This window comes from Mixophyes fleayi, chromosome 7 (genome assembly GCF_038048845.1).
Source record: "Mixophyes fleayi isolate aMixFle1 chromosome 7, aMixFle1.hap1, whole genome shotgun sequence".
NCBI lineage: Eukaryota > Metazoa > Chordata > Amphibia > Anura > Limnodynastidae > Mixophyes > Mixophyes fleayi.
The window spans coordinates 115,015,340-115,036,990 of record NC_134408.1 but is presented as its reverse complement, the minus strand read 5'-3'; the positions used below and the strand labels follow the sequence as shown (position 1 = coordinate 115,036,990).

Here is a 21,651-nt window from a genome sequence, read left to right as displayed (position 1 = left end):
TGACCCAAGTCTCTCTCTGTCTATCTGTGTATGTTAGGGAATATAGACTGTAAGCTCCAATGGGGCAGGGACTGATGTGAATGAGTTCTCGGTACAGCGCTGCGGAATCAGTGGCGCTATATAAATAAATGGTGGTGATGATGATGATATTATTATGCTAGTGTGCATGTAATATCTGTTAAATGCAGGTAACTTTCTCTACAGATATATGTTCTGCAGAAATGAGTAAAATCATGATTTAAAATGACACTAAATGAATGACACATTCTATAAAACACACACCGTTTCTCTTTCAAGTTTAACAACATAAACTGAAAATTGCATGCAAACTAGCAACTGTGAACTTGGCGTCAAGCCACCACAAAAATAACAACTTCTGTAGGATGATTGTAAAAAAAAATGGGGAAGGCAGGGATATGAGAATGGCATGCCTATGTAATTTACGTTTTTATTCATTATCGTGTTTTGATGTGAAATGGGAAATTGCATTTATAACCCGGTGTGTTCTTGTTTTACATGTCATTCATATATTACTGAAATTGACTTGTATGCAATGGGACCTATTGGTTAGCTTTGTTTGGGTTTGATCATCTTTAAAATGAGAGCATGTAGGTAAGAGTTGGTTGCACACATCATTTATGGTACCTGGAAATAGTATGGACCAGCAGTTAACTGTGGTCTCTTGAGATTTGCGTTACACTTGGGCTTTTTCACAACCACAGTGTCTACAAGGGAGAAACCACAGTGTTTCCTCAGGTCAAACAACAGCGTGTCTGTGGTTTGTGTGTAAATCACTGAGGCAGAACCTGAAGTTCCTCCACACTGCACTGCACAGATGTGACACCAAGTCTTTTGTTGGGTGTCTGATTAGAACTCCTGGCTCATAGAACAAGCGTTATGGGAATAGGACTTGAATGATTGGTCTGTCACACAGGCTTCACTAGGTTCTGTTGTCCAGGAGCTATTGTTGATTTAATTGCTTTAGTAACTATTGCTGTCCAGTATTAGTAAGGATGTATTTTATACTTATAACCATACTAATGAAGCTGAAATCTTAATCTTAACAAATACATTGGAGCAGTGGAAGCAATATGCCTAAAGGCTGAACTGATTTTCTTGTGCAGAATATATGTAACTCTTTGAATATAAGCTGCACCCTTTTCCTTTTATGAATACATTTGTCTGGTATTTTTTCTTTCTGTAAAAGTAAGGGCCAACACTACTCTGACACTTTGACACCAAGGCATATAATTGCATGCTTTTACTAGTGTTTAACGCCAGTGAAATCACTGAAGCATATTGATTACTTTGACCCCATACCCATTTTTATGTGGCTGTGGTGGCTGTTTTTGACTGTTTTAGAATTTCTTGATTTAATTTGTGGACCTTCTCTAGGAATTTTAGCTTGTGAAAGATTGGGAGATAGATCACCATGAAGTACACCAACAATGGGCCATGTATCTCTTTCCCATTTTGGGATCACTAACAATACAAAATGCAGAAGGCATGGTTCACCTAACGTTTACTGAGTGGGGTCATTTAGAACAGTTTCACGTGTAGCTGTGCAGAAAAGATGGTGTGACCTATACCAACCAATCAGATATTTTGTTTTCATTTTCAAAACTGTTATTAGAATGACAGCTGGAATCTGGTTGCTATGGGCAATAACTCTTTCTGCAGTTACTTTTGTAACCGCTTTCATAAATGTCCTCCAGTAGTGAACGTGAGCATTGGAAGCGTTTGTTTAGTTATCAGTTGGTTACTAGCTTGACATGTGTTTTAAGTTGCAATAATAACGGCTGAGCACACCACTGGCAAATGCACTTTAGCGAGAGTGAGATCACCCATTGGTAAGCGTCCATATTGTACTACTGTTCATTTTCAGCAAATAAAGTAGTAGCACTACTTATGTCTACAGCAGTCAACCGACCAAACCTTCACCTGCTGTCCCCAGCTCCTTCCTGATTTATTATTACATTTGTTTGTTATAACCTGTACCTCTTGTTTAAAATGCCTGCTGGTATGGTTCTTTGATTAATTGTATTTGTTTTAATTTATTATTAGAGAGTAAGGGTAATGTGCTGCCATTTTGCAGGTTAGAGGACCGCACCAAACAATCAGTAAGCTAATTAGTCTGTATTTGGTTTTGGCTTCTGGGTCTATTTTGTACTGTGATGTCAATCAAGACATCTTTGAGTGACACTTGAAAACGCAATATTTCCCCAAACAATGCAGTCATAGTGCAATGTAATGGCATTGAAAGGTCACCCATATTTGGTAAAATGTAGAAGCCGGTTTCCTGTTAAGAGGGTGCCAGATTATAATATATACTCAGCTATGGGTGATATAAAGGTTTATACAATAAAGTATAAAGGCTTAGCAATATATTTTTTGCTGAGAATAGGGGTCTTCTTAATTGGCTAATCAAACTATTTTTATAAAATGCCTGTGTTTAATACACTTGTGTGATCAGGCGGATCTTCATAAGTAAAATAACCAGTTCAGGGACCCATTGTAGAAGATGACTTCTGGACGGTTGTCTTCCGTCCAATTTTAACGTGTTCTGATTTGTGATCCCATTTTGTTTTAGTGCATTACCTGCCTATTTCTATGGTTTTTAAAATATAGACCTTAATGCCAACAGAGGCATGTACGGAAACATTTTTGTTGTTTTGTAACTTGCTGTTACAATTTCTGCTGCATTTTTGTTTTATATCTTAATGCTGAATCGTAGTTAGACAAGTATATCTTTTCCTACATTGACCCAGTGGAGAACTCCATACCACTTACTAGCTATTTTTTCTTTTAAAGCTAGTACAATGTGTGTAATGTCACTGTGGCTGAAATTGGATCACCCTTTCCACTGTGCTTTATACCACTCGCGTTCGTACTTTCAGTCTGTAGCTTTGATTGCGTTGCGGAGCAGGGTGGCATTTCAAACGATGTCTGTTCTATTTTTTGTTCAACGGAAGGAGAACTAATTGAGGCCATTGACGGGTCCTCCATTGGCCTCCCTGAACGCAAATATTGGCGCTTGTTTACCGCTGCATGTGTTTTTGCATTTGCCAATTTCACAGATGTTGGAAGTTACGTTGTATATGAATTAACATTGCAACACCAGTGTAATGCAAGATGGACAACGTGCCAGCTCACACCACTCTGAAAGGGTCCCTATGAGTGAAGTGTAAAGGCAGCAATCAAAGTCTTTAGAGAGAGGCTACTCTATTCATGTAGCTGTGACCAAACTGATCCCACTCCTTATATCTTTAAATACGCGCTTAGCATTTCTTGATGGTTAAGGACCTTGATGTATACCAGTAATTGCAATAGACTTTCTAAGACCCCAGTTTATAAACATACATTGTGTTTGAATTTTTTACCTTTAACAAGTCCCTTTCTTATATTGGGAGCCAGGTACCAGAATTAGGCTGTAAGTTTGATTGGACATGAAAGCTGTGCCTGAAAAACTTAGGTGTGCAGTGTTGTTTTAAAATATGCACTATAAAAAAACTAATAGTGACATTATTCTATGCACATTAGTTGTAGATGACTTTGAGCATTTTCTCTATGGCCATGTGTTTCAATGCGAACCATGAATTCTGAGGCTATCTTTGCTTACGTCACTCATGCCCACATGTGAGAGAAACTTTGCCTAGCTTGGAATGCTGGGCCCCCCATTAAGTGGCTCAATGTGCACATTTCAAACACATCACTTGTGGAATTTTCTGGTGGTCTCAGATAAATAGTTGGGAGGAAATGTGTGTGGTTTTCACAGCAAAGCATAACCTTCCTGTCTTCTTGTCTGCCTGGCTCAGTCAAGCACCAGGTCTGGTGGGGAGATACGGATCATTGGCATGTAACTGCTTCCTCTCTCTCCTCCCCCTCATGTGCGTTACAAAACTAATCATTTCTCACCCACCCCCATATAAATGTCATAATAACTAGTTATCAAGCCACTCTACTTAAATAAATAATTTTAAAGCCAAAAACCCCACAATGCAATTTATTTTATAAGGGGGAAGGGGGTGTTAAGATGTGAGCACCCTCTCCCCGTTCTCTCACATTTAGGTTTACTACAGTATTTTCTCTTTTGATTCCTAGTCTCACGAGATATTGTTCCTTGTTCACTTTTGGTAGCGTTAATGCTGCAGCATCGTGACACACTATAGGTGACACTTGCATAGCGCACTGTAAAACAAACAACTACTGTGACTGCCTACTGTGTCTGGCAGCTTAGTCTTACCTAGGCTTCGCCTAATGTGTACAGTAGAATTTAGTCATGGCTCAACCCCCTCCCTCATTCCCACAAACACCTTTTTTACACTGCTTGTTAAATTGTGTACATATATTTCTATAATTTTCTATAGAGTGAGGTGGGATTCTAGTGACCAGGACCTTTGTCCAGTTTGTCTTGTGGCCAAATTAGGTGAGAGATGGCCATTGAATGTTCGGGCCGATTGGCCGGATCCATTCCGGACCACATGGAGGCGTATAGGTGCAAAAGATGACTGCTCAAACAGGCCAATCATGGTCCTCTTCTTACTGGATTCATATAGATGCCTAAAACTATGATCTGAAAAATCAGATTATTATAGCTCATCATACTGCAATTTCTCTCTCTGCGTATCTGCCAGCATAAAAGAAAACAAGTATTATATAATTATTACTTCCTGTCTTATTGGACAAGTGACATGGTGAAGTAAATGTATTAATTGCCCTTTCAATGTATTATTGCTTTTCATCTACTAGTAACCATGTGTATGTGCCATTTACTATTTTTACATTTTCTTTGTGTAAGGTTTACATATATTTAAACACTTTAAAGGGCTGTGTTTTATTGGGCGAAAAGGTGGTGACAGCTTTGGGGGCAGAGCTAACGGCACGGTTCTTTGAGCCCCGCCCCCACACACACACCTGCCCCCCTGGACCTCCTGGGACACAAGCTGCCAATGTTGGCAACTATGTATATTGTGTCTCTGCTTCTTGTCCTTAAAGCTGTGCACACACTGGTCCACCGAGCAATATCTTCATTGTTGGATGTGTCCAAACTTGTACGTTGATGAAACAGGACATCATTCGTGCAGATAGATGATGACCACATACTTGGTCAGGTGCAGTCATTGTTCATTTGCTTTTTAGATTTCTGTCATTTGACCGGGATTAGCGGTTTATCCATCTCATTCATAATGCCGTTTGTGGCCAAGAAATTACCTTCTTGGATGTGTAATCTTATTATATGTAGTAGGTATACTCAAGGGAACAGAGTCTACACTGAGGGAATCCACATAGAAATGCTGCAATATAGAGATCACTGGTCCATATGCTGACACGCATGTGGTGATCACATTGATAGCAATTCTAAAATAAAGCCTGGACAAAAAAAACAGACGTTAGCACAATTAAATGTATTGCATTTTTACCTGGACTTCTGTTTTAAATGCAAAGTTTTAGCCTACAGATATTTGATCCTGGGGCAGCAATTACTATTTAGTTTCTCTCAGTGAGTTCTGTTCTACCACTTGGAGAATAGTAAAGTATTTACCATTACTGGATAAATGAGCCCCCAAAAGTAAATATGAAGCTTGCAGCAAAACTCATCACTATCTGAACTTAACGACATGGCTGCTAAGAAAAAGCAAACAAACGTGTTCAGTTGTAAACTTACCTTTCTTGTTCTGTTTTTGAAGTTTTCGTTTTGTTTTGATGTAGTGAAGTAGGTTTTTATATAGAAACTACAGAGAGGGTGTGTGTTTTTTGTTTGGGTTTCTTTTTCCCAAACTTTCAGCAAGCAGGTGCCCCCAATCCTTAAACTTGTGACAACGGCCTTCATAATTTACTGTTAACCTCTTCTGCTTCATCCCTTTATGAAGGACTGTGAATCAGTGATTTATTTCTTGTTTCTTTTGCATTTTGGTGATATTTTTTTCTTTTTTTTTTTTCTTTCATATTATTGTCCATCTCCTTAAACCTAAAATTTTGGTAGGGATATAATTTGTTTCAAGACATGGACTTGGAGGAACTGGAACTATGGATGTCACTTTCACTCTTACCTGTACAAAACAAAATTACTGAAAAGAAGTTAAGCTGGGTGCACACTACGCTGTTTTCGTCCAATAATCGGCTCAAACGGCCGACATATGACCGCTCGTTCAAAAGTCGGGTCAGTGTGTGCAGTGACACGATGGTCGAAAGTCTGCCCAAATGGATGATTATCGGCTCATTTGGTTGGTCGTTTCCGCTGTGTAGTGTGTATAAAGTTTCGACCGATCCACAACAGTGAGTACGAAATGACAGTCATTGCTCACGACAACATGGCTGTAAAAAGTCGCTAAAGGGACGTCCGCTCTTCCCTTTATCGTCCTAAACAAGGCTAGTGTGTATGCAGTCCATGGACCGAGCGATCGGAACATCGATCACATGTAAAATCGCTCGGCATAAAAAGTTGGTCGAAATTTCTGTAGTGTGTACCCAGGGCCGGTGCTAGGGTCCATGGCGCCCTAGGCACTTTGTCAAAATCGTGCCCCCCCGCGCAAAAATCGGCTCCCTGCTCCCCCCTCCCCATGTCTTTACTTACCTTGCCTCAACACCGCCGCCTCTCTGCTCCGTCTGCTCCCCTCCACTCACTGACACTGTCGGGCTGTGATGATGATGTCACGGCCCGACAGTCAGTGAGTGGAGGAGAGGAGATGGAGCAGAGAGGCGGCGGTAGTGAGCAATAGCCTCTCCCCCCCCCCCCCCCTCCCCGTGAATGTATCTGAATGCTGTGCGGCGGTCGTGACAGGTATGGTCAGCGGTCTCCGCACAGTTTTAAAGTAATTTTCATTCTGTGGCGCCCTCCAGAGCCCGGCGCCCTAGGCAAGTGCCTAACCTTGCCTAATGGGAGCGCCGGGCCTGTGTGTACCCTTAGTTAGGTTACGACTGGACATTGTGACCTTAAGGTGTAATTTCCATGCCACAACTGACTCAATATCACTTTTGAATTGGATGTAATAGTTTTTGTAGTTTCAGGAATGTTTGATGCACTGTGCAATATCATATCTAACAAACCATACAATTAGGTATGGATTTGTATTGGTGACATTCTAAAATAAATCCTGTCCAGCATATTGTGTGTCCCATTTCTTGAAAGCTCCCCTGTTTAATGCCAATAAAGGGTTAGTGGGTTACAGAGTACTTCAAGCAATTATCATGATTACTGTTTAAACATACAATGTATTTAGAAATAATGCTTGAAGTGAATGTTTAGACACTGCGGTAGGGAAGTTCAGAGGTGGACCTTTATTGTATTGCATGTATTTTTTCCTGCTGATAGAATATACTGAATGCTTGTGAAGCAAGAATAACCCAATGGAGCTTAGCTTGAGTATTACTGTTCTAGATAATGGGAATTCTCTGTCCACATATTTTGGATTGACACTCAGGAACTTGGTTATTGTGTTTCTGTGGATTTGAAGAGACAAATCAATATGCTATGCTTGGCTAGTTGAACATTTTGTCATCTTACCGCACCTTTGTTGCAGTTGACTGACAGAACATTTGCAATGTATTAAAGTATACAACTAAAGCGCACGCAAATTTTGTTTATGGATGACTAAACAGTGGTTTCGGATCATTTAGTCTCCAATTCTCAAACCATCATGGTCCATGTTTTAAGGATATCTAACTTGTACCAGCAATGGTTGTAGTAAGTAGTAATGCTAAATTGTTGGGATGATATATGATGGTATGCTATACCACCACTATTCCTACTGCTCAGATCGTCCCTGTCACTGCATGTAAACACCACCTTCAACCACTTTTCCTAAGTAACATCAGCAAGCACAGGACATCCCCGTGAGCTGTGCATACAGGGTACATTTAGTTTCTGATATATTGTTCACATTCAACATGTGTACTGTGACATGTGAATATAAATAAATATATATGGGGCTCTAAGCCTACTCCACCCCCCCGTCTTGTAGTAGGATGTATCCCAGTTAACATGATGTCGCTAGTTAACCTTGCAGTGCTCACCGTCGGGCACATTTGCCATTAATCTCCTATATTCCCATCATCTCCTTCCAGAGCTCTGTCATAGTGTGCTCATGCATGCTGTGATTTTTAATGGCCAATTAGGCTGTTTAGATCTAATCTGCTTTAGCGTTTGCGTTTATAGGACCAAAGTGATCCCGATCAGCATTTGACTGGAATCTATGGAATGATGAACAGTGACCGTAACACAATGTAGTCCACCGTCGGATCAGACTGTTTGCACCACGCAGTAATGGCTGGATGACTGACTGGATCAGACAGGGAGTTATTAGCGCAGTCCCATAACTACAGACATCAAACGGATGTGTTGTCCCTTGTATGGGCACTTTTGTATTGAGCTGTGAGAATCCTAAACCAACACAAGAGTTAGGTGGCATGGCTCCCAGCAATTTGATATGTATTCTAATCTTGAGGAGGTGGGGGGCAATTACATAATTGGGAGTGTGTGGTCAGGTTTGTAGCGGACTGAAAATATGACCGAGATCAGACAGAGAGGTAGAAGACTTCTGAGTTTACTCCTAGCTTGCACAGAGGGTTAACGTAACCCTGCCTAGCATATACATTCCTCTGTGCTAGGCACAATTAAGCTAAGAACATTTTTAAGGTTCTAGTCCCTTTAAGAACATCTGTGTTGCAGAACCTTCAGCTTTGCTCTTTGATCATCACAGTGTCGGGGGAGAAGGATGACGCACAGAGGTTATTCCTATGGGTCTTGGTGAAATCACCTTCCACACATATTACAATACAGTTTAAGACACCTGATAGCTTTGTCGTCATATTCTCTCCCCTACCTTGTTGTATCCTGGTCTCTGTGAATCTTTCATTTATTTTTGGTATTTAGTCTTTTACAAACTTGTTCAGTTTGTGTGATTTGTTGCTATTGTACATGTTTGTCTTGCAACAAAAATGTTTGTTATTTTGTAGAATATGTGTAAGATTAGTATATATTGGCCCTAACCCTTGTTAACATTTTCCTCTTTTCTTATCAAGCCTGTTGTTTTGGTTTGGTTTTATAGGCAGCTAGAGAACATTCATCAGTTTCCTGTTTTGCTGTAGTGCAATATGTTCCTGGTGTTCCACAGGTTGCTATATTACATCACTTTCTACAGCATTGGTTCTTGAACTAGCCCTTGTGCTCACCTACAGCGCATGTGACTAATGTGCTCACTGGGGTATAGGTACAGTATCGTGTAAACAATGTGATATATCCACCTTTAGCAGTGTGTGGAGATCCACTTACTCTGTTGGTAAAGGCTGAGGGCAGATTTTGTGTTACTGGTGCCATACACTTTTCATCTGATCAATGTGTGGTACATCTCACTGTCTATATGTGTATAGTGTGCAGGTAACAGTTTTTTTTCCTGTTTAACATCATCTTTTCAGCACATTATATAGCTCTCGCGGAAAATGGTGCGAACGGTTTAAATACTGTTATAGTCAGTTAAATGGAACTATGTTATGTTACAGGACAACCTATGACATGTTTGTGACCTGTTAATACCATATTCAGCCCTTTATTGCACTTTACTTGTTTGCTTTATACAAGTTGGTTTTCTCTGAACTATGTCACATGGCCATGGGAGTTGAAACATCAGATATGCAGTGAGATTTATTGTTGAGGTCTGCGGGTGCAAGGAGAGGTGTGCAGACTCCGCTGGCTCTCATTCCTGCTGATGACCTGGTCTGTTTTCAGAAATGCACAGTGATTTCCACCTACTGTATGTCTGCTGGAGCGAGCAAGGCAGTGGCTGGCATGGGCAGGATATCAGGGGAATGCGTAAGACCCCAGACAGGAAACTAGTTTGGGCCTGGGTATCCCTTATGATATTCATTGAATTGTACTTTAACATGGATGACAATGAGTCATGTGATAACAATAGGCAGTGCCTAGATCTTTAGCACAAGTCAATGGAATCTTCTGAAAACATTTTAAGATGCTGTGTAGGTTGCACCTTGCTTTATTTTCTAAAATGTGATCGATGATGGATTGTCTGTCATAGCATAAAATGTTTATTCATTGATCTAAACCTATAAACCATCTCGTATACATGACTATATGCTAGCACCATCCCCTCTTTCAGAAGTTTCTAACCACCCACTTATTTATTTTACATCTTGCAGAATGGTGAATCTATCTGCTACTCTATCCCATTTCCTTTTATGACAGCCTGAAGTTGTCTATTTTAGTATAGACTGGGAAATATTACAGCCATCCTCCCCCCCCCCCCCCCCCCTCTCCCCCAGAAACTTACTGGGGTGATGTTTCATGTCCTTTACCTGCAGTGGATTCTAACTTTTTTTTTTTTTTTTTAATGTTATTACACACCTATCACATCATTTCCATGCTACACCTGTGTCTAAATATTGTAATATATAAAGCTGGTATAATTCAATTAGGAAATATGAGAGAGGCTTGTTTTGCTTATTTATTGTACCTAACCCCCCCCCCCCCCCCCCACATACACATATGCACACGCACACACACACCCCTTTATTTTTCTCCCATGTTTCCAGACAGAGACATAACCAAGCTTCTGGAACCACAGGTAACTATAGACTTCCTTTCCCATCTCCTTGTCTTCCTGTAACGCACAGACCGAAAACTGCTGCAGGATTCGCTTTGTGGTGCTTTCAATAATATCCCCCAGCTGCTCAATTACAGCATTTAACTTTTATCTTAAATAAAAGCCATGAATAGCCGGTAATTAACATGGTGTGTTTCTTTCTTTTTTTTTTTTTTTCTGTCCCATATTTTCAGGGTGGCATCATTGAAACCTCTGTCTGAAATGAGTTTTGATTAATCAGACGTCATTGAGACTCTTATTTTTGGATCCAGGGCATTCATTGCCTTCTCGCCCCCTTCACTCTTTCTTTGACTTCCATTATCACTATGATTTTCCAGTTTAATTTTTCTCTAATGGTAAAATGTTTTATAATTTCTTCCTGTACTCTTCATACTACGGTTCACACCTCTAGAGTAGCATTGCACTCTTACCATGAAATTTATGCAGGCTCTGTGCATCAGGTTACATATCTATCTCACATTTGTATAAACATTCAGTGTTTGAATTTGTTCATTTTAAATGAACAATTTAGCATAATTTTTAATACTTTGTGCCCTCTGGTAAGTAAATGCACATAATACCTCAATCGGTATAGTTCATGTGCGAATGTTTGTTTTTTCTTACTGAAGAATTATTTTAATCATGGCTCTGCGTGCCTGTGGTTATATAATACAAGTAAAAATTGTTAAAGATATAAACATTTTGGTTCTAGAAGTTCTCCAATAAAATCAACCTGAACTATGAACATGTCTTCTACTTTGTTTTGTAGCACATTAAGCAATCTAATGAAGATAAGTATCAAATTCTATGAATAAGCCTTGTGTTGTATTACATTATTAGACCTACGTCTGTCCTCATTAACTATATCTGGCTAGGTCTGACTGTATGTTCAAGTTACAATGTTTAAAGTAGGACAGTCCTTTTCTTCTTACACTGATAGTTTTCAAACCCCCACACCCCCCAGTCCCCGGTCCATTTTTGACATGTTTTTCCGATTGTAGAAGATCCTTTGTGTATAGAGAGAGGGGAACCATCTGAGATGCAAAACTTAGACTTCTTTCTGTTAAAGTCTCTTAAACTACATTGAGGTGTGGCCTTATACACAGATGGGGGAGTTGACTGTGACATCACCCCCCCATCATGTTACCTGTCCCAAGAAGTAAGACTAAAGGCATAATGTAAAAGTGTGTATTTGAGGCTAGCCAAATGGGCTATATCTGTGTGGATATTTTTCCAGTTGTTCTGGCCATGCTGGATTATAAAAGCGTAAAAATGATTGCAAATTAATTTCCTGTTAGGATTAAAAATAATGTTCCTGTAGACTAGAGGCGCTCACTTAGACTTTTCCTACACATTCTAGAAGACAGTCTGTTTCTAGGCTTGTTCTTATCCCACCTGCTCTCAGCAGCCCCTGCCCCATTACCTGTGACTCAGAAGTGGATTGTGAGGGTGTGTTGGAAAGTGTAAGGGTAGATTTAAAGGACCATCAAGGCGTTTTGTCCTAGTCTTTAAAGCTCAGAGCCTTGTTTGAACACGGCGACCTTAAACTAGCATCAGGGATAGTTCTGGAATCGGTAAATTGATGATTTTATTGTGGAACTTTTTTATACAGCCATATTTGTTTGTCTTTAAATGCGTTATTTATAAGGGCATGTTTCCCTAGCAAAACAAGTTCTGCTCCGATGCAATTCCTACTGTTGGTGCAGTAAGCTTACAAGGGCCACAATGGCGAAGGAGAAGCACACTAACATCTTTGTGGTCCGTCTTTAGTCCATAGTCATTAATACACATGTGAGATCAAGCTTTTGGAGTGAGTGGTGCGTTAATGTAACACAATATGCTATGCTGAAGGTGCCTGATGGGTCTCCAGTGCAGCCATTTGTGAATATGTGAAGGCTAGTCTGTTAGGTAACCTAAGGTGGTGGCATCTGCTGATGCTTAAATGAAATCCTATCCAAAACAAAGCCTGCCTTTCTCTAGCACAACACTTCCCCATGTGCGCTTTCTGAAATTCCTAATGCACAGTCACAGGAGATTTATATACACACTGCTGTGATGATAAAAATAGAAAAGCTGAAGTTTTTATTTTTGGGATATTTTTCTTTCACTGTGTATGAGAGGTAGTCCTCTTCACACATCTTTTTGGATGCCAGCTGTGCCCGGTATATGAAAAGCTTTTTGTGCATTACAAAGCAGGTTGTATTTTGATGCAAGGCGTATTAAAATGCCATCACGGTGCACGTGATGTCCAGTCTGTGGGGATCTCTATAAATAGCTCTGGCTGAGAAGCAGTGTGGAGGAGCTTCCGCCAGAGAAATGCAGAGATTTCTGCCTCCACAAAACTAGTTTATTGCTTTTTTCTGCGAGGTGAGAGATTGTCTGCAAGGGGCGATGTGCACGAGTAGACAGGTGGTTTTGGATTATGTCTGTTTTGTAGTGGTCGTGTTTAAATGTGTTTTTCATTGTCACTACAGTATTCTGCATTGAGTGTGCTGCTACAGATATTATCTTATAGTTTTGTAAGAACATTTATATTTCTAGGCTTTTTGTTTTTTTTTTAAAGGGAGACCATTGCTTTATTATAAGAAGGCAGCACAATGTCACTGTAGCTCTTTATGTACTGTGATTGTGTTCAGTATTCAAGACAGATCATTCTAGAGCATTTCATAGCTAGATTACAAAAATGACTTTTTTTAAAATGTTTTTTTTTTGTTGAATAATGTTTGAGCATTCCGTTCTCCGAGGTCTTCAAAACGTTAAATAACTATGCAAGTGTTGTGTGTCACAAACCTATTTTATTATCAATTATTTATATAGTGCCGGCACGCTCCACAGTGCTTTACAATTGGGATCTGAATGGGCTTGCACCAAGTGTTTGTGTGTATAGATAGAAGGGTTTCCCAAACCCAGTCCTCAGGGCTCCCCAACAGTGCATGTTTTCCATATCTCCTTGCTGGAGCACAGGTGTATTCCATTACTGACTGACACATTGTAACAGATCCACAGGTGGTCCTAATTATGTTACCTTTACCAGGGTAAGCAATTTAATGTGTGGTCTCCATTGCCCATGCCACAATGTTTTAGAATCTGGCTACTGATACCTTCATCTTGGCTGCGCAAACTGTATAGCATCTGCTACTCATATTCAGAAATATGTTTGGAAATAAGGTTCTAGGCAAAAATGTCACTATGAGTAATTTTAGTTGCACATTGGCTAATATAACTTGCTAAAAATGGTACCCAATAGGACCGTCTACACATGCGACCGTTGAACTGTAGTGTGACTGTTATGCAATTCTTTTTTGTTGTATGTGGTTATTTGCATGTAGTGTAGCTGCGTTGTTGCATTTGGTCATATATAGTAGCACACTGGATGCTATGGGTACAGAAGGGACCAGTACAACAAATAAAAAAATAAAAAAAATGCCAAAAACAGACCACGGGTAGCATTGATTTTCTGATGCAATCTTTTGACAAATATGTTTCCTTTTCGGCAACAGTGTATATATTCAAGCACATGTAGCTCAATGTGAGATTCTATGTATCTCACTCTCTTTACCTGCCTATCATGCCCTCCAAACAGCCACATGATAAAATCATCCATAGTCAGAACTGTTAACCCTGGTTTTTTTTTATTTTATTCTGCCTATATTATATTTCAACTTTTCAGTTATTCACGCCATCACCAGAGCGTAATAACATGAAAAGAACTTGCAAAGAAGAGCCCAGTGTTGCCTTTCCTCACTTTAAGTCAGTGTTCATATTGGTTGGTATCGAGTCGAGTCTAGGTGACTGGTTGATGTATAGCAGATTAGGTCTGCGATCTATGTGGATTCAAGTGTGTACAGCTTTCAACAACAGAAAGATTTTGTATGTAAGTGAACAAAGGAATAGAAGGCTGGGTTGATAGGCCTAGACAGAAGATAAGGTTACAATTCTGGCAAATTGTGTTTTATAGCAATAGAACTGGGACAGTTCAGTGGGCAGGGATGCCAGTGGGTTACAGTGGCAGAAACACAGGTAATTAAACCTAGAAATGCATTTTAGCATTGAGATCATATAGGAACATGTTTTGATATTCTAGTTGCCAGTGTTTTTTGTTTTGTAGAATAACAAATCTCTTAAACACAACATGTTTGATATCAAATATATTATGGGAGGTATTTTTCTGTAGCCCTAAAATCAGGGTTTCTAAATATACCCCCAGTGGTACATCAGACAGATGCAAAAGGTACTACTTCTAGTTAAATTAATCTCAAAATAACAGTTTAGTATATAAATATAATAAATAAAATATTCACAACAAATTAGGTAATTAGGTTTTGGTTTTTTTAATGCAAAGAAATAAAAGTTTACTTGGCAAACATTTAGATGTATCCTGGAATACTTTGGAATGTACACACTTTATTGTTAAAGTGAATCAATACAATAGAGGGTATTTGCTAAACTTTGACTATCACAAGAAGAGATATGGTTAAAAAATGTTGAGAAATCCAGCCTTACAAGTGGGAACTCCATTTCTTTTTTCTAAATTTTTATTAACCTTTGTAAACATCATCATCATTTATATAGCACCACTGATTCCACAGCACTGTACAGAGAACTCATTCACTTCAGTCCCTGCCCCATTGGAGCTTACAGTCTAAATTTCCTAACACACACACACACACACACACACACACACACACACACGGGTCAATTTAGATAGCAGCCAATTAACCTACTAGTATGTTTTTGGAGTGTGGGAGGAAACCAGAGCACCCGGAGGAAACCCACGCAAACATGGGGAGAACATACAAATTCCACACAGATAAGGCTATGGTCGGGAATTGAACTCATGACCCCAGTGCTGTGAGACAGAAGTGCTAACCACTTAGCCACTGTGCTACCCTTGTAAACAGCCATTCTGGCTCATGCTGGACCTCCATTGGGGGTCCTATCTTGGGGTCCAGGAATTGCTTTGTGTGATATTCAGTGTTCAATACTGAGCAGCATACACGTTTAGTGTATAGTATACAGCATTTCACTTAGTGTCAGCCAGGCTAGGTGAGGGCAGTAATAGATCCAGGCAAACTATAGGAAGAGGATAGTCTGTAAAAACCAAAAATGCAGTTTTCCTGAGGCAAGCTCAGAGTGGACAGAAAGCTGCCATGGAGCAGGAGGGCTATATAAAGTATAAGGTATGCTAATGGGATGTGCCTATTTTTGCTAGTGTAACCTTTGGTTGAGTCTTGAATTTTATTTTTATTTTTTTCCTTCTGTTCCTCATATAAAATATTTTTGGCCATCGAAGGGTTAATACATGGCAATGCTATTTAGCAGAAACGGGAACACTTTACTACTTTACAGCTTTCTTCACTTGCACATTTAGCTACAAGTTGAGACTTGTTATAAAATGAATTGTGGCCCCAAAGTCTCCAGCCCTCCAGTTAGAATTCCATTGTTCTGACCACTGCACTGACATCCAGCTGCATTCTGTGTTATAAATCAAGGTTGTATGGCTCTTCTATTGGGTGGAAGTTATATTTTCACCTATCTGATGGTACATTAGATTTCAAAAGTTGTGTGAGCCATAAACTGGCCCTTATAGCTCTGTTTTAAGCATGAATATATATATATATATATATATATATATATATATATATATATATATATATATATATATATATTTTTAGACTAGTATCAAGAAATAAATAGGGCAATCTTTTCAGCTCCATCCAGAGGACACCTGAATATCCTCTGAACCTCATGACACGAACACAGTGGTTCCAAAACTGGGTGCTATGGGGATCTCACAGGAGTGCCACGGCCAGGGCCGGTGGTAAGCATAGCGGGGACTATGTGGTAATTATTTTGGTTTAGGGGTGCCTTGAAAAAATGATCGAGACCTTAAGGGGTTCCTCAAACTGATAAAGTTTGACATCCACTGCATTAACATTTAAATGGCCAGAGTAATGAGCTACTGACTTGTGCTGACCAGACAAGCTCTGAATAAAACTGCTTTTCCCACAGCACTTTTCACTACCTCCTCCTCCTGTAGCTTTATTTCATTCCTTTCCTTTACACAGGATTTCTTTTCTTTAAAGAGCTGCCTGTGAAGTCCTGGGAACTGCGCGCTCTCCTTGCTCTGCGTGTTTCTGCATTTTAATCTGTCGGCTCCCTGCGCCGTCTCTTTCTGAGCTATTTATAGCCTCCGCCTCCTGGGTTTTTATTCCAGTCGGCAGCTGCACCGTATTGTCATCTAACTGCCCCAGAATGAATAGCCTTTTCTGCTTCTTTTTTCCCCCCCTCCTCCCAGAAGAGCCTCATTCATCACCGGTCCTCCTCTCTAAATTCAAAACGGAGAAGCCTATTTATTAATTCGAATAAGGCAGGTGTTCCACGGGGAATGCATGAAAAGCACATACTGAATCCACATAAACATCAGGCGGGGGTTTTTAATGCTCCCCTCAATCTTCTGTGCTCTCTAAGACCTGAAACAGGGACTGATCACTCTGTCTTGTAACGCACACATCAGATGGGGTCTGTGCTTTGAGACATAAGCTAAGGGTCATCTCTTCACAGATCGGCAACCTCAGGCAGCAGATTAGGCATACTGTTAGTCTGCTTAGTGCACAGACATCAGACAGGGTTTGTTACACTCCCATACACTGTCCTCATTCATTTTTCTCATAATTGTTGCCTTTTCATTGTATGTCCTGTGCTGAGGCCATTTACACCATCTCCTTTCTCTTTGCAGATGGAATATCTGGTCGGGACCAACCAGTGGAGCTTTTAACGCAGACTCGTGCCAAACACATGCCAAGCACTGGTGAGTACACCCACATGCTTACTAGCGCTGTACAGTGCAGTTTGAATTGACAATGCACCTGTTTACAAGTTTATGTGCTGCATGCTACAATAATACAGCTAACAGTTGGCATCCCTTGCAAGAAATAATGAAATGGCTCCGAGCAATAAGCAATTTGTCCCTGTTCCACTCACTCCATCCTTCCTAAGATAACAATTGAAATTCCCCATCATGAGTTATTGAATGGTGGAGCTTCAAGTACGGTAGGTTAATGTGAAATACTAAATGGAATGTCTGCTAGGCGATCATTCCAGATTCTTGTGGTCTTCCTCTGCTATGACTGGAAAATTAGTTTTTCCAAGTAATGCAGCCACTCCACTAATGCCAGTTTATGTGCCAAGTGTTAATGAGTAACAATACTGTAACATTGCTCTGCAAGAGAGGTTTTCTTGCTTTTAAATCTTCGGGAACTACGCAAGAGGTTTCTTCATCCACAAAGAAATTAAAATTTTACATTAAGATTGTTTGTTTTTTTATGTTATGCATGGTCACACCTTATTCTACAGCGATGTACATATGATTTGCTGCAGTGGTGGACAGGAGGTAGCTAGGGAATGACATAAACGTAATCAGGATGGCACCTGTTGGCCTTATAACTAGAAGTGGTTCTCGCAAACTGTGCTGTAGAGATGTGTAGGGGTGTCCTGTTATGCTGGCTTCTCAGCACATTTGTAGAAACCAAGCCTAATAAGTCATAATGTTCCAGCAGGAGGGGGCATCTGGCCCGGTCCCATGGTGGTCTACCTTGGGCAGAGTCACTGGGCCTCCTGCATTTTTTTTCCTTTAAAATATTCCTTATAGGCTGCTTAGTCGAGGACCTCCCCTTCCCCCCCAGGATAAAATTTACCAGCCCTCTCTTGTTCAATGTTCCACTTAATCTGTAGGCAGGCTTAATATTGATTGCCATGGACAAAAGGCTGTCCATAAAGAGCAAAGCACATTGCGCCACCTACAGACCATTAGGTGGTCCTGCTCCTCAAATTGCATACTGATTCTAGTTATTGAATCACCCAACTAGAAAAATATCTTAATTTGAGCCCCAATACACAAACATATTGTATACTAAGCAAAGTACTTAGAGCTGGGAAGCTTGCTCTGATGTAGCCAGGAGCACTGTCATTCAATTTTTGGCCTCCACATCAATGCATACACCATTCAGACTGCTCTTCATAGCAGTGCGGATGGGGTGCTCTTCCAGGCTCTAGGCATAGCTACTAGAGCAGAATGTCTTACTATGGGTAGCATAGACCAGGGCTGGCCAAGGCACTTCCAAAAAACATCACTTCTGGGCTCTAGCTTTCAAAAATAATTTCTGTAGATATAAATGGATACACATCTTGTCGCACACACACACACACACACACACACACACACACACACACACACACACTAGGGTCAGTTTTGATAGCCGCCAATTAACCTACCAGTATGTTTTTTTTTTTTGGAGTGTGGGAGGAAACCGGAGCACCTGGAGGAAACCCACGTAATCATGGGGAGAACATACAAACTCCACACAGTTTAAGTTTATGCCATGGTCTGGAATTCAACTCATGACTCCCAGTGCTGTAAGACAGAAGTGCTAACCACTAAGCCACAGTGTTGCCCAACTATAAATTTTAGCGTTTTACAAGAGTGGACCGTGGATGTTTTGTTCTAGGCACAAACAATGCAGACTTTGACAAACTTATTTTATCTGTATACATGGCAGGCCACTAGAGCTTGTGATATAATAAAGAAATGGCGGATGAGATTCCAAAATTATTACTGTGGCTGCAAAAAAAGCAGAGCACTGGTGCTGAGGCGGAGACAGAGCTCTATTGCTATGATTGACAGCTAGAGCATGAATTTGAGCTTGACAAGTTGTGTTGAAAGAGTGGTCTAATATGGTGGCCCTGCCTAAAGATCTGGGCGAATTATGTTTCTTAGTTTTAGTTCAAGTATGGTGATTAATGCCAAAAATAAAATGGAGTAAGCCAGTTGGGTGATCATTCCAGATTTTTGTGGTCTTCCTCTACTGAAGCTGGAAACTTGGCTTTTTCCTGAGAAGCAGCCACTCCACTAGTGGCTGTCTAAGTGCCAGTTATTAATGTAATTACTCCTCAGAAGAGAAGAGGGTTTTTTTTAAGTCTGGGAACTGCAACTGTGCTTGAGGTTTCCTTATACACCATTAAAGCAAAGTTTGCATCCGGAGGATGGTTTTGAAGCAAAAGGTGCTTTGAGCTGACGCAATGCTTATACAGAGACCCTGACTTTGGCTGTGTCTTTTTCCTTAAAAGTGTTTTATAAATAACCATAGTACAGGAATTTTATAATTAAATACCTATAGTTATTGGCAAAGGTTACTTGAAGAAGGTGCAAAGTTGAGGCTACTCTATAACAGAACTTTATTTCTTTTTGGAAGCATTTTTTTCAAAACTACTAGAGAATGAAGTTTCTTGGAATGGAACCTTTGTTCATTTTAGTATGGAGTTGTGTATAAACCTACATTTGTGGTGTGTATGACCTTTTGAGGCTTTAGTGTTTGGTAGTTTTTGTTTGTTACTATGTGGGTAATTATTTTTCTTCCATCAGACGACAATTAACCTCTTCTTTTTTTTCCCCTGTTAATTTACAGAATAATGTCTATTTATAGTATACAAGAGTCAGTTTTGTGCTGTAAAGCTGCAGGTTGTTTTTGAAGTCTGGAGTTCTGTGTGGTACTTAACTTTTCGGGAATCTGTATTTCGTGTGATGTTTTCAGTAGAAATGTCAATTTTGAAGGTTCATCCATTATGCACAGAGCCTTCTACAAATGAGTAAACCTGTGCATGTGAGGCATATGTGCACAATAAGACTCTCTATGTTTAGTGAAAATGTGTCTTGGTAGTGTGTATAGGGTAAATCTTCAGCTGCATACAGAAATCTTTTTTTTTTTTTTTTTTTACCCAACCAAACTTAGTTTAACAAAAAAAAAAAAATATATATATATATATATATATATATATATATATATATATATATATATAGTAATTTTTTCCCGTTTTGGGGTTTGTGTTTCATGTATTTGGCATGATATTATTTTAGAATATCTTTAACTTGAACACATTATAGTTTTGGTGTCTCTAGGTATATAAGTATAGATCGATTCATACACCAATTCTGAATTCTCAGGTGCTAAAACTGCAGTGAAAGGGTTCACTATAGAACATTCACATTGCAGCGGACATTATATCCAGGCTTGCAAATAAATGCAATACGGACGAACCCAAGGAGCCATATCAGATTTGCACAATTGGTGATGGAGCTTACTTTTTTCAGGTAACATGTATTTTTATCACTAGGAACACTACACTTATTTATTCATCTGATTGGCTCCTAAATCAACCCCATAGTTGATCTGTCCTCCCTTGATCCAGATGTAATAATATTTTGGCTTCTCTATATAATTTGGATGGCTTTGTACTCTGTACACTAGTTTGTCGTCTGATCAGACTCTTTTAGTTATGTTGCAGATGTGCTCAATGCTGAGAGATGTCCTCCAATAAGGACTCTGCATGTGGGTTTTGAAGCTGTGTTTGCCACCAGAGAGATTCTTGATAGGTTCATATCTGTGGCTGTCTCCAGGGTGTGTGATTCACCTGCTGAGCTCTGGTGAGTCACCTTCCTGCTGACGGAGGCGTGCTATGCCATACGGAGCATCTTTGGAACACGTTATCCTGTCTAATGAGGGAAGCAGAAGACAGGCTGGAGTGGGCGGCTGCTTCAGGGACATGAATGAGCTTCCGATGACACCAATACGGTGACAACAGGTTGAGCTTGAAGCCTCTCTCTGACGGAAATAACCCCGCAGTCTGCTTTGTACTGTGATCATATCCCTGCTGATGAATATGTACGTTATGCATATAGCTTTTATTCTTTTGTATAGTATTGGTACTCTAACAGGATTTCTTATAGTGAATAGCATGAATGTCCCTAGAGGGTCAGGCTGATGACTAAGTGTCCTTAGGAGGATACAGAGCTTTATCTAATATTAGAAATCCGATCACACTGTGCAGATTCTGTGCTCTGAAGATCTTCAATGGTCCACTGTCCAGTTGTAATAGGTTAGCTGCTGACCAGTTTTATTCGCTGTACTATAATGATATTTATAGATAACAAGTGGCATTTTGAAAACTGGTGCACAGGTAACTCTGGGAAAATAAAAGATGCTGCATCTCATAGTTTATA

General features: G+C 40.0%; 1 protein-coding gene across 2 annotated transcripts in view; it reads left to right on the top strand.

The window, feature by feature from the left end:
- HDAC4 (histone deacetylase 4) overlaps positions 1-21,651 on the top strand; it is a 128,508-nt gene that overhangs the window by 60,495 nt on the left and 46,362 nt on the right. For both annotated transcript variants that reach the window (XM_075180437.1, XM_075180436.1), the window contains one exon: positions 17,335-17,406. In XM_075180437.1, coding sequence (XP_075036538.1) covers positions 17,394-17,406 — 13 coding nt within the window. In that variant the 5' untranslated portion in view covers positions 17,335-17,393. The remainder of the gene's footprint in view (positions 1-17,334; positions 17,407-21,651) is intronic.